Source organism: Lactuca sativa, chromosome 4 (assembly GCF_002870075.4).
Source record: "Lactuca sativa cultivar Salinas chromosome 4, Lsat_Salinas_v11, whole genome shotgun sequence".
In the NCBI taxonomy this organism is placed as follows: Eukaryota; Viridiplantae; Streptophyta; class Magnoliopsida; order Asterales; family Asteraceae; genus Lactuca; species Lactuca sativa.
This window is the reverse complement of record NC_056626.2, coordinates 157,818,092-157,833,083: the sequence shown is the minus strand read 5'-3', so window position 1 is coordinate 157,833,083 and position 14,992 is coordinate 157,818,092. Positions and strand designations below refer to the sequence as shown.

At 38.6% G+C, this 14,992-nt stretch overlaps 1 protein-coding gene across 1 annotated transcript; it reads left to right on the top strand.

The window, feature by feature from the left end:
• The first annotated feature begins 636 nt into the window (after positions 1-636).
• Positions 637-1,626, top strand: LOC111906872 (uncharacterized). The gene has a single exon (XM_023902651.1). The coding sequence runs from the start codon at positions 637-639 to the stop codon at positions 1,624-1,626; it is 990 nt and encodes a 329-aa protein (XP_023758419.1).
• Positions 1,627-14,992: the final 13,366 nt, after the last annotated feature.

Below are 14,992 nucleotides of genomic sequence, written 5' to 3'. Positions count from 1 at the left end.
GGAACATAAAACATGTAAAACTAAAATAATCTAGTTTGATGGCATTCGACTTGTAACCACCATTGAAGACTCATCATCACTTCATCTTTGAACTTTATGGCAGAAGTATGCCACCTCATAGATCAAACAGGCATGCCTACAACACATTAGCAGCACCACCACCACCGCCGCCACCTGCACCAATGGATTCCGCGATTTTCCAAGCTGCCGTAACAGCTGTTGTGACCGCCGCCATAGCACAGCTTAGTGCCAATGCCACCAATAGGGCTGGAAATGGTACAAATAGCTCTAACCAGGGCGAAAGCCATGGACGACCAAGAGGATGTTCCTACAAGTACTTCTCAAACTGTAAACCCAAAACCTTTTATGGTAACGGAGGCGTCATTGCCCTGACAAAATGGTCTGAGAAGACAGAATCAGTATTCGAGATCTGTGCTTGCCCGGAGGAGAGTAAGGTCAAATTTGCAGCATGTACATTTGCCAATGGGTCCTCTCATGATGGAACGGCCATGTCAAGTCACTAACTCTCCTAGTAGCCAACGCTATGAGTTGGGAGGAACTGAAAGTCATGTTCTAGCAGAATACTGCCTGAGGGGCAAGCTTCATAAACTGGAACAAGAACTATGGGGCCTCACAATGAAAGGCTCTGATATAGCAACCTACACAACTAGATTCAATGACTTGGCGGTGCTATGTCCTAGGATGGTCACCCTTGAAAGCAAAAAGGTGGAATGTTACATCTGGGAACTATCCTCCCAGATTCAAGGAAATGTGGTATCAGTAAACCCTTCCACTTTTGACACTGCCAAACGCCTGGCACAAACGTTTGTGGATCTTGGAGTCCGACAAGCCTTTACGACGGCCATCCCCAAACAAGCAAAAGGGGGATACAACAAAAAGAAGTTTTGGAACAAGAGGAAGGGCGAAACGGCACTAGAGCTTGCCAAGAAACAACAACTCATTATCGTCCACGCTACCACTACCCGTGCCGCTCCAACACCAGTCAGACAATATCCTGGGAACCTACCCAAATGTGGCATGTGCAACTTTCATCACTCTAGTGCTTGTCGGGAAATGCATTGCAACAATTGCAACAAAAAGGGGCATACAACCCATTTTATTAGGGCGTCATCTCAACAAATCCCCCAGGCCACCAATGTCGGGGTAAGACAAGCCTGCTATGGTTATGGGGAGACAGGACATTTCAAAAGAGAGTGCCCAAAGGTGATAAACACAAATGATGGCGGTGTGGGGAGAGTTTTGTCCATAGGGCACGAAGAAGCAATAAAGGACCCCATCATGGTTATCGGTACGTTTCTCCTCAATAACTCATATGGAAGCATACTTTTCAATAGTGCTGTGGAGAGAAGTTTCGTAATCCACAAGTTTAAACACATGCTCAACCAAAAACCACAATCACTCCATAAAATATTCACAATAGAAATGGCAAATGGTAAAAACAAAAGCACTAAAGACGTGAACATAGGGTGCACTCTAACTCTAAACAACCATTCCTTTCAAATCGATTTAATGCATGTTACAATAAGGATTTTTGACGTTATTATTGGTATGGATTGGTTGAGTCCTCACCATTCCGACATCTTGTATTATGAAAACACCATCTGACTCAACCTACCGAGTAACGAAACTCTCATCATCTACGGTGACAAAAATGGCACGAACCTCCGAATCGTCTCTTGTATCAAGGCTCAGAACTATCTACGAAAGAAGTACCATGCTTTCCTAGCTCATGTCATCCATGAGAAGTAAGAAGAAAAAGACATCAAGAACATTCTGGAGGTCTGCAACTTTCCCGACGTATTCCCAAAAGACCTTCCAGGCATACCATCCACGCGAAAAGTGGAATTCAGAATCGACTTGATTCCTCGAGCCAACCCTATAGCCAAGTAACCATACCGACTGGCCCCGACCAAAATGCAGGAATTATCCAGTCAACTAAACGAACTACTGAGCAAGGGATTCATCAGACCGAGCTTTTTACCTTGGGGAGCACCAGTCCTGTTTGTAAAGAAGAAAGACAAATCTTTTCATATGTGCATTGACTATCGTTAATTGAAAAAACTCACCATCAAGAACCAATATCCCTTAACCCAAATCAATGACTTATTCGACCAACTCCATGGAGCAAACTACTTCTCAAAAATTGACCTGAGATCAGGGTACCATCAGTTGCGATTCCGGAAGGAAGATATCTCTAAAACGACATTTAGAACTTGCTACGGTCACTACGAGTTTGTGGTGATGCCCTTTGGGTTAACTAATACACAGGTAGTATTCATGGACCTAATGAACCGCGTATACCGACCGTACTTAGATAACTTTGTGATCGTATTCATCAACGACATACTGATCTATTCGTGAAGTAAGGACGAGCATAGCCAACTCCTACGGCAAGTTTTGGAAATGTTAAGGATAAAGAAGCTATATGCGAAGTTCTTGAAATGGGAATTTTGGATCCAGAAAGTGGATTTCTTGGGACACGTGATCAGCAAGGAAGGGATACATGTGGATCCCTTAAAAATCAAAGCAATTGAGAACTGGAGAACACCAAGGACACCAACAAAAGTCCACTAGTTCTTAGGCCTTTCTGGCTACTACAAGAGATTCATACAAAAATTTCCAAGATTTCAAAGCCACTGACTACCTTCACTCAGAAAGGAGTGACTTTCAACTACGAGTAAAAACAGGAGAATTCCTTCCAAACACTAAAACCAATGCCTTGATCTCATCTCTTCCCGAAGGGACGGAAGACTTTGTGGTCTACTACGATGCATCAAATCAGGGTCTTGGGTGTGTGCTCATGCAACGAGGAAAGGCCATTGCCTTTGCTTCCAGACAACTTAAGACTCATGAAGTCAATTACACCACGCATGACCTTGAACTGGGAGCAGTGGTGTTTGCTTTGAGATCTGGAGACACTATCTCTATGGTACGAAGTGCACAATCTTCACTAATCATAAGAGTGTCCATCACATTCTCAATCAAAAAGAACCCAACATGAGACAATGACGATGGGTAGAAATACTAAATGATTACGAATATGAAATTCGTTACCATCCAGGCAAAGCCAACATAGTAGTAGATGCCCTAAGTCGAAAAGAATACTCCGGCCGCCGAGTAAAATCATTAACCATAACAATCCATTCATACATGTCCACGAAAATTAAGGAAGCGCAGATTGAGGCATTAAAACCTGAGAATGTCATAGGGGAAGCCTTGAGAGGAATGGATAAAAACCTGGAAGTCAAGGATGACGGAGCTCGTTATCTCGTGAACCGGATCTGGACACCAAAGTTTGGTGGGTTCAGAGAGGTGATCATGAACAAAGCTAACAAGACCAAATACTCCATTCATCCGAGTTCAAACAAGATGTATCTAGACCTCAAGAAACTATACTGGTGGCCAAATATGAAGGAAGAAATTGCTACCTATGTGGGCAAATGCTTGACTTGCGCAAAGGTCAAGGTAGAATACTAGAAGCCCTCGGGTTTGCTACAACAACCGGATATACCCGAGTAGAAGTGGGAGCGGATAACCATGGATTTCATAACCAAATTGTTCAAGATGACGAGTGGACTTAACACCATATGGGTGATCGTTGACAGGTTAACCAAATCCGCACACTTCCTACCAAAAAAAGAGACAGACAAGATTGAGAACCTAACAAGGACATAGATTAAAGAAATTGTACGGCTACATGGGGTGCCAATATCCATCATATCTAATAGAGATAGTGTATTCACCTCACGGTTCTAGCAGTCACTACAAAATTCCTTGGGGAACAAAGTCGACATGAGTACAACTTATCACCCTCAAACTGACAGGCAAAGCGAGAGAACCATACTGACGGTGGAAGAAAAGTTGATAGCTTACATTATAGACTTTGGTAAAGCCTGGGATACCCATTTACCACTCATCGAGTTCTCATACAATAACAGCTACCACACTAGCATCAAATTCGCGCCATTCGAAGCTCTATATGGGCTCAAATGCAGATCACCACTGTGATGGGCTAAAGTGGGTGACACGCAACTAGCAAGAGGACAAATACCTGATAGCACCCTCACCAGTCCTAAGATCATACGAGAAACTACAGAGAAGATCGTTCAGATCCGTGAATCACTTAAGGCTTCCCGAGATTGACAAAAGAGCTATGCGGATAACCGACGAAAACCCTTGGAATTTTAGGTTGACGACTGTGTACTATTGAAGGTCTCACCCTGGAAGGGAATGATACGTTTTGGAAAACATGGGAAACTGAATCCAAGGTATATCAGGTCATTCGAGATTCTTGCCAGGATTGGCCCGATAGCTTACCAACTTCAACTACCTCAGGAACTCAGTAACGTACATCCAATCTTTCATGTGTCCAAATTAAAGAAGTGCTTGTCCAATGAGACTCTTGTCATCCCACTTGACGTAATTCAAATCAACAAGAGTCTCCACTTCATCGAAGAACTAGTGGAAATCATAGGTAGGGAAACCAAGAGAACAAAGCAAAGTTGCATACCCATAGTAAAGGTCCGGTGGAACGCCAAACGAGGACCTGAATTCACTTGGGAATGCGAGGACCAAATGAAACAAAAATACCCACATCTTTTCCCCAACCCTTGAAGTCCCACTCAAAATGCTAATTTCGGGACAAAATTCCTTCTAACGGGGGGTTTACACTATGTTCCTAACATACAACTTACTATGTTAATACGATGTATCAATCGGAATTTACCAATTTTCAGTATAAACCCTAAGTAGGGTGTGAAACGCAACAACTCGATAAAATTCAACTATATATCCTTCCGGGATAAATTAAAACTCCTACCACAGCATACTAGAGTTCATAATCCTAACACTATGAGGCAGAACCATAACAAAGACTACAAACAAAATCTTTCTCAATCTCTCTCTCTCTCTCTCTCCCAATTCTCTCTTAGTAACAAGAATCACACTTCCAACCTTTTCCATAAACACCCATACCATCCCAACCCTTCAAATTGTTGAAAACCGCTCGAAATAGGAGGAGAAAATGGGAAACGACAAGTTCACTGCGAACCCTCTCGGAGCGAACCCTCTCACAGCAGACCCTCTCGCAGCGAACCCTCTCGTAGGAACCCTCTCGCAACAAACCCTCTTAACACCACTCAGGATTTTTGGCAGTTTCAGACTTTTCGGCGTTTTTAAGAGTTTTTGACATCGGATTTCCATCAAACTAATATTTTTTCACATCCTAGACCTCCTAAACTCATATTTTATGCACATCTTGAAGCTTTATTAGCATAAAATAGTATCTAAAGTTAACAAGATATTATATAGCACAAGTGGATCAAGTGGATCCCCCCATCAAACCCAATGTCACATTTATGTCACTTCTCTAGTCTCCATTGGTTAATTCATTATCCCTCATTACACATCCCAATAACCCATCCACTTGCTTTATTCTCTTCCATATAAACACATGTCCAGGAGATTAAAATCTCACCTCACCATTACCTCCAAAATTTCACTTTCTCTCCACACAAGAACTCCCACTCTCTCTCCCTCCAGCCACATTTTTTTTTGCAAGCTCATTCTTGGGTTCCTTATTGAGTAAGTATTTCCTCCAACCTCTAAACATTCTACATATTCTATACTAATCTCAAATCATTTACACAAATATTTATATATAAATGTCCATAGGATAATCAAATCTTCAAGTATTTTCAAGTGTTCTTGACTTGAAAACTTCTCACCCACATACTTCCACTCATCAAGAAAACACATAAGGTGAGTTAATACCCCTACATTTTCGAGTTTTTCCATGTTTTAGGGGAGAGGGGGGATACAAGTAATGTCACTAAAACATAATCTAAACTTAAAGATCAGCTTTTTACAGAAAAGTTGTGATCTGTTCACGAACAGTTTTACCCATCCTAAACTTAATATTTTCAAAACTCTACAATATGCAAATAGCTTAGGTCTATACCGTTTAAGGACTACTCGCACGCATTCATATGATTTTTCTACGATTTATGGTGATTTTTACAAAACTACCTATCACTTCAGAACAGTTCCAGACCAGTCAGTGAAAATGAACATTTTTACATTGGTTAAAAACCACTAAACATCAGGGTAAAATTATGGACAAAGTAGACTCATTTTCTAAGCTCTGAGAGTTTACGTATCCAGATTTCAACTTATGATGCTTTTTCTATAATTTTTCTAAGAACATGGACAGAAAAGAATCAAAAACTAGAAAAATAAAAATGGACATTTTAATACTAAAGACTCACGTATTTGTGCTTGACACCAAATAAGTATTATTGTGAATCTTTAACACCTTTGTAACATGTTGAGCAAAGTGTATGATCATACAGTAACTTATATATGGTTATTTCATACTATTTTATTATCATGGTAAAGTGATAATCATACATATAAAAGTTTTTCATCACTACAAAACATTTATGATAAACTATAATCGATATAGTTTGTGGGTCTTTTACACTATGAATTTACTATGGAAGGTTATTATTCCACTTATAAAGGGGTTTTTCATTTACATTATACGTAAACTCGTTGAATTAAATTTTGTAAGCTAAAATTTTCATTTACAAATCAGTGTACCTACAGAGGGCCTGTATTATAGCCAGAGTCTCCAGTAAGAGAGCATGATAGTTGTTTTGCAGGCGTTGGAATGTTACTGACAATGTCGCACCTAAGTTGCTTGAAACTGCTAGACCAGCAAGTGTGGGGTGACAAATGTCATAACATTCCAACGCCTGTAGAACGTCCTAACAAGCCATCTATGTCGTTAGCACGATTATAATAACTCACATGGGGAAACAACGAAACATATAGATTATGCGGATACATTCACTCAAATGGTTTTATATAATTTAAAACTGCATATACTATTATAAGTATGGAAAATAATTGTACATTTTGGTCTTTGGCTTTTTAAGACTGCAACTCATTTTTAAAAGGAAAATATTGGATTTTTCTGGAACGAACACTATACTTTTATAAAGAAAGGATTTCAACTCTACATACAAATGCTTATAAATCACCAACTTAATTGTTGACACTCTTTCAAAACTACTTGTATTGTCAGGTAATCACTAAAACAGGTAACTACCAGCTTTTGAGGATGAGACGCTAAGGCGTCAGACAAATCTTTTTTATCATCATATTGTAATTGATTTTGAAACATGTAACTCATGAAAAAATGTAACCTTTTTAATTATATTACTGATGGTTGTGTTTGCTTTGGTCACTATTATTCTCTATGTTGTGATAAAATACATGAAATTCATCTGCCTCAGACGTTTCCGCCATCCTTGTTTGGGGGTGCGACAATGATTACATCCCGGAATCATCAACAAAACACGTCTTGTATAATGAATCCATACGTTATCTTCTCATCCAAGGTAATAATCGTTACTCTTACATCTTTCCTAATGAGTTTCTAACTATTGGACTTCTTGACTGTTGGCGGTGCTCAGTGTTGCACCCATGCTTTATCCTATGTTGGACTTTCAATCGTAACCTTCGAGTTACAAAATAAATCCGTATTGGAGACTAATGATCCTTATTAAACAAACCAAAATTAAGATAAGTTCTTTAGTTCGATTACTGTAACAGACCAATGGGTCATGTTTTAATGAGCTCTCGTGGTATGATGAAATACTTAGACTCAGGTCTTTTAGAGTCAGATTCCAGATTAGAAGATACCTTCCTTCATGTTCTAATGTGATATAATCACATTCTAGCATGTAGCAATTCTAGCTACAAGCGTCTTACTTTAACAACAATTACAATATTTTTAATGATTGTTTCGATTATCTTTCACTTAAATCTTCTGGCTTAAGTAGGATGTTACATCGAGACTGGTTCTCTGAACAACATAACACACTCATCTTAACCGGACTCGATTTTATATGACCACTAGGGTCCGAATAAGATTCATATTTCTTAGTCATTACTGAAATGATGCTAACAATAGCCATGAATCAAACATAATCAATTACTAGCGCCTTGGTAACCTTTTGACTTTCCCTGATAAAGTGTGAGTCCTATACTTCCGACAGTATAGGCCTCTACTACCTTTCACACCTACTCATACTCTTCCTAAGTATTGTCACGCAGTTCTCCAAGTCACCATACAAGAAAAATCATATTGCAACTTAACACATCAGATAACATAACCAAGGTTTATATTATTTCTTAAAATGTTTACATAGTTATTCAAGTTCACCCTATACTATGCCTCTTATAATAGGCTACTCCACATGATGCTATCTATATTGCTACTTTATAGATCCTTATTGCTCATCCCTTGCATTGACACCTGCTTCATCAAGGATCATCTGGAATGCTCTTGCCTTTCGCTTTAGCGACACATTTTTCCTTGCAACTTCATTTTTCTTTGGGCGGCTCTTCGAAATATGCCCACCATCTCCACATTCGTAACACTTTTTGTTGTCGAATATACAATCTGTGGAATAGTGACCGGTCCTCCTACACTTATAGCAAGTCACTTCACCGTCAAATCTTATGCACTGCTTCTTTTTGCATTTCTCACACCACTTGGTTCCACCACTACATCCATACTTTTGGTCATCCAGGTTGGACTTCATGAATCTTCCTTTCTTTTCAGATCTTGAGGATACCTCAATCTTCCTCTTTTCTCCCTCCTTATCTTTTTCTAGACCCTTTTCTCTTATCTGGGTTTCTACATTCTTTGCTGCTCTAATTGCTATCTTCAAGGTAATTGCCATTTTGACCGTTGGGCTAAATTTCGTTGGCAATTCGTTAGCAAACCTATCTATCTTGGATAGTTTAATAGGCACCAAGTAGGGGAATAATTTCATCCTCTTGGTGAATGTAGTGGCATACTCATCAACACTTATCTTCCCCTTCTTGAGGTTCTGAAACTTGTTGTTTAGGTCTATCAGATCTATCTCTAAGCAGTATTGCATTTTCAGCTAGTCCATGAATGCCTCCCAAGACATCCGCATGGCTCCTCCTCATGGCATTGTATCTGCCAACAACTTCCACCAACTTAAAACTCCAGTCTTTAGTTTTCTGACTACAAAGATGGTCTTTTGATTATCGCTGCAGTTGTGACTTTCAAATACCATTTCCATCTCATAGATCTAGTACATAATTTTCACTGGCTTTAGGCTTCCAGAAAGACTTGGTGGTTTGGCACCCAAGAAGTTCTTATACATACGCCCATCCATGTCAATCCCTCTGTCCAGTTCGTTCCTCCTGACCACTCGAGGTCCAACTTGACTCCGAGTACGACTGTAATTTCCCTCCTCTGTTAGCTCTTCATTCAGTTTGGGCTGCACAACAGGCACAGTAGGTTCATCCCTATTAAGCAACATTTGCCTCATCTCCTCCCTTTTTTCGGCCATCATAGCCCGAATCATTTTCTGGACTCCCGCCATCGTGATTGGCTCGGGTGCAGCTGCTACCTCTGGCGCACAATCAATTACTTGTAGCTCAAGTCGGCGATTTCCATTCGCATTTCATAATTCGCTTCAAGTTCTCACCATGTATATCTACACACCAAATCACACATTTGGTGTGCAGTGACGAGAATTAAGATTAGGAAAGCGTTATTTACGAAAGTCGTATAAATCTCTTTATCATTTCGAAAAGTTACATTCCAGTTCTAATACCATAATTAAACATTTAGAAACCTGAACACATAAAGTTTCCAGATTTGGTCAGCAACAGACCATAGATCCGATCAAACGATAACATCCTAAAGCATATTATACCACAAATCACTTATCACATACAAGCAATTTAGGCATTTCCCCTAAATATGCTAGTTCTTGTGTCTTTTTATGCATACATTCTAAATATAGTAGACACTTATCTCACAATCATCACTTAGCATTCTAAGTTTAAGTCTAGAAATTTCCTAAAATTCCTAGTTCGCTTAAACTAATGCTTTGATACCAACCGTGACAATCCCAAATTCACAGTCGTTTTAAAATTTTTATTTATGCTTATTTGAAAATAAGAGTATCCATTTTAAAGAATAATATTGTAGAATTTGTTCCATGAAAACATGATAAATATATTACCAAAACCTTTCCGAAGAAATGCATTTTTCTTATATTAAGACTTTGGGATGTCATTGTCAATACATAAACATAAGCATAAAGAGACCTTTCATTTATTTACACTAACGATTTACATCTCCTTTAATCTCTCAGTGTAATGTGTCTTCGTATCGATACATGTGATAAAAATAAATTGAGTAGGTCAGGTTGGAAAACCAAGTGAGTATATAGGGTTTTCAACCCACAATAATATACTTAATTTGTTTTTTTCACATATTTCATGTCAAATAATTAACCCGATTACCCATCCCCATTCTCTTCATTTAAACATCCCTAAAGATTTATCCTCAGGGTCACCTCCTACATCGTATTTACCTATCATCTCCCTTAAGTCTCATTTCCTTATGTGTTTGTTCCTAAGGACTTTTCCTAAGGATCATCGCCTACATCGCATAGACAGTACTGGATCGGAGATTACTCCCCCAATACATCTCCAATAAGGGTTAGAGTATCACCGCATAAATACATAGTTACTAAATTTCAATAGCTCGTAATTCATCACCTACAAGTTATGAGCCTCTCGGTGTTTCCACATGAATTTTTTAGATTAGTCAGTGGCCGCCATCTATACTTTGGTAGATGACTACATGCAACATCGTAGGTTAAGGTTATGGCATCACCTAATCACCTCTTATCTTGCATCACCTATTCATCATCGCATATCTATCATCACCTAGTTATCATCACCTTCCATTCATCACCTATCTCTCATCACCTGTCGCTACCCAATACATATTTATAAGTATAAAAATACATATACAATTTAAATCAAGTAAACATGTATATTTTGTTCATCCATCATAGATATCAAGAACACCGATAATATGCACACATAGCACGTAATTTATATTAAATACTTCATATCTATGTGTATCTATGCACTCACTTGTTAAAGTAAGAACTCCAAACTCGGGCAGCGCTTCGCTTCTAACAATTTTATTTTTCTTCGACGAAACCTAGTATCATTATCACTAGATTTTAGTCTAATATTTATTGCGACTAACTATTAACTCAAGGTCTATGAGCTATATTGTTTTATAAATGTTAAACAATACTTTTCAACTACTATGTACAGACAAGGACCAGACATAAAACACCGGAGGATAGGATCATTTTGGCATTTAAGCTGTTCTGAAATCCAACAACCCTATGCGTCCCATCAAACTAGATTCCCCGTACCGTGAGTAGTTAAAAGGTATTATAATAACACTTGTATAATTTATAACACTTAGCTCATATATTGTTTATAGGTTCATAATAATGATAGTGAACTTAAATATAAGTTATACTTAAAGAAGGGTAAGCACAACTCACTTACAATGGAGTTTAGCAAATAACCGGGCTCTGCACAGGTAGAACTTCTGAGATGAAAGCTCTTCTTCTCTGAGCCTTCTGGCTCTTCGGGACTCGCCTCTAGCACTTGGGAAGTACTAGGGAATGGGAGGGGTTAAGAGAGGTAAGTGAGAGAGAAAGAATAAGAAAGGTTTGAGAAAAATGGAAGAACCTCGCATCTATTTATAAGTTGTGAAGTGCGAGTACGCAGGGCGTAACTTCGGAGTACACTGGGCGTATTTAGTATGTGGGTCGTCCGAAGCCTACGATGCACGTACGAGGGGGCAGGTGTCACCATCACATGCGAAGCCGTGGAGAGGAAGGGATGGTCCGAATTTGGCCACGTGTCACCCTCGCATCCTCTCACAAATTAATAAACTTCTGAATTTCGTACCTTTCGCATACAAGCTCCGTTTTTGACATTCTTTATATCCACGTGTAGGTAGTGATGTGATCTACAACTTTCGTTAGAATTCATCAGCTAGTTTTGATTTTATTTTTGAAGTTTTTTTAACAGGTTTAGACAGATAAAGTTCGTTAAAATTTCATAACTTTGTCATACGACATCCATTTTCGGCTGTCTTTATATCGTTTAGCTCCTATTAATGAGATCTTCAATTCTCGTTTAGATTGCATTGGCTAAAAATCGAACGATCTAAAATTCGAATTTCGGGCTACACGTTGCTATGCCAAATCTTAGAAAATCATAACTTCCTCATACGAAGTAAGATTTGGACGTTCTGTTTGTGTATGTTATTGGCTTAATGTATACTACAACTCTTATTTAGATCATTAAGGATAAAAATTATTTTATCGCAAACTCACTTTTTACGACACACAGCGTTGTGCTAGTTTTGTCGCAAAACTTCGACAAGTCATAACTTCTTCGTTACAACTTGGATTTCAGCGTTCTTTATATGTATAGAATCCTTGTGACATATAATATAACTTGTTTGAGATTATTTATTCTAAATAATCTTCTATCAGAAGGTCACTTTTTTATGCTTATTTCCTCTAAATCAACTAGCCCGAATGTACAGGCGTTACATCGAGCCAATTCGAGAATTGGATATCCTTGGTGGTTAGTAGTAGAATTTTAGCATTTGTTAGCACAAAAGGATAGTAATGGAGTAGTAATGTTGTGAGATGGTTCAGAAACCATCAATTGTGATTTTGACATAGCGTATTTGAATCTAAGTGGGGGAGAACCGTTTGGATTATTAGGAATTTTTCACGGTGTGAGAAAAGGACGAATTTCATACCCCATTCAAATGGAGCGTCAGTTCTAGTTGCGGTGTGGATTGATGTCGCACAAGAAATGGGTGTTTAGGATTTTTCTTATTAGGGTACAACACATCAGTAGTGGAACATGAAGAATATGTGATTAGATTATGGTTGAGGGTTGTATTAGAACCTCTCTGCCTGTTATTGTCTAATAAAGGCCTTAGGGTTTAAAGCATGACTCGAACACTAATTTAAGGTTTTGACTCGTGGTTAATTATGATATGGTAGATGAATGACACGGCCATGAGTTCATGGTTATTGTGGAGGTGATGTAAGACTATAGGGTGGCCATAACATCTGTTAGGCTACTAGGTTGTTGTGAAAGTATTGTACGACTACAGGGTGGTCGTAGCATTAACTAGGTTAACAGGTAGTGGTGGTAGTGTTGTAAGACTGTTGGGTTGCCTGTAGCATTCACCTGATCAATGAATAGTTTGTGAGTGCATAGCGGATCGTCGATTTGACTTGTAGTTTCCTCAAGGTAGAATTAGACCATGACAAGATAGGTTGAGAGATTGTGGGAGGACTGCAGCATTTAGGAGATCAAGGGAGGATGTAGGCTGATTTGGGGCCGGTCGTGATGTGAGACCACAACTGGGATGGTAGTATTCACCTAGAATGGAGTAGATTAGCTTTTGTTCGTATGTAGGTCAATTATGTCATCCCTTGAGGACTTTTGGAACCATGTTGGCGAATAGACTAAGGTAACTTTTGTCAGTTAGATTCTCGGGTGGAGTCTCGATTCACAACCATGCATGAGGTTGTCAGTCTTAGTAGACAGTTAGGAATTCAACAATCCAGTTTAGTAGAAGGTCAGCATGGAGTCAAGAGATCTTGGGTAGATTGAATATACAAATCCTTGATTATCAGAATGTGTGTTATATATTGGTCTGGCACCTAGGGGTGGTGAAACTTGCATTGAGAAGTCACCTTGTTTTCAAATGAAATGATCTAGTTGCGATGAAAAGATAGGGATTCTATCTTTCCAGTGGTCAGCAAAATAATTTAGGGTCGGAAGAATTTCGTTCAGTTTAGGTTGTGAATTTGAGTTTTTATAGATGTAGGATGTGATAATTTTTTCCTGTTGAGAAGACATGCACTATTTAGAAGACATACCTTTTCATGTAGTTTGATTCCATGGAGCTTAAGAGCCTAGTGTCTCAAGTGTGACACCTCAAATGGCTCACACAACATCACCAACAACTTGGAATAACTTGAGAGAAAAGGTTCCTATGCTCAAATCGGCTAGCCCTCATGTGTACACACCTTATGTGACATCCCCAATTTCTCGGCAAGAAAAGACCGATTTGTCTATGCTTTGTTTTATAAATCAGAGTAATCGTTTAAAGAAAAAGGTTGTGGAATTTGTTCCCAAAACAAGATATGATAAAAACTTATCAAAACATTTCTCAAAGAAAATGTATTTTCATTAAATAATAAAACCTCGGGATGTCATGTTCCGATACAGACACATAAGCATAAACAGAACATACATTTATTTAATCTAGTGATTTATATCTCCTTTAAATCTCTCTGTGAAATATATCTTCGTATCGATACCTGTGATACAAAGAAAACTGAGTGGGTCAGGCTTGGGTGCCTGGTGAGCATATAGGGTCTTCAACCCACAATAATATAATTATTATATTTAATCATCAAACAATCAACCCAATTACCCATCCCCGTTATCTTCTTTATTTCTTAAGGTTTTACCCTAAGAATCACCTATCCTTTATTCATTCATTCCTAAAATTTAACTTTCAGGAATAGACACAAATTCCATTGTTATTTAAGGCGCATCTACCAACTTTAGGCGCATCTGCCGACCTTATCCTATAAGCGCATCTGGCAGGATTATCCTATAAGCGCATCTGCTAGTATTATGACATTCTCTATTTGGTGCATCTACCAATATTATTCTTAAGTGCATTTGCTAGTGTTATGACATCTCTATTTGGTGTATCTACTAATATTATTCTTAAGTGCATCTGCTAGTATTATGACATCTCTATTTGGCGCATCTGCCGACATTATCCTATAAGCGCATGTGCTAAGATTACGACTTTCACTACTTGGTGCATCTACCGATCTTATTCTTAAGCATCTTTCATACCTCCTCATTTTATCACATACCAACTATCTCATCTACCTATGTTCAACTCAACATATTCGCAGATATAAAATACATATACAATTTAACTCATTTAAAAACTATATAAAACGCTCATTCCACACTCATC

Bases quoted from the DNA above. Each gene is read 5' to 3' on its own strand.
- LOC111906872 (XM_023902651.1), top strand. From the start codon at position 637: ATGAAAGGCTCTGATATAGCAACCTACACAACTAGATTCAATGACTTG.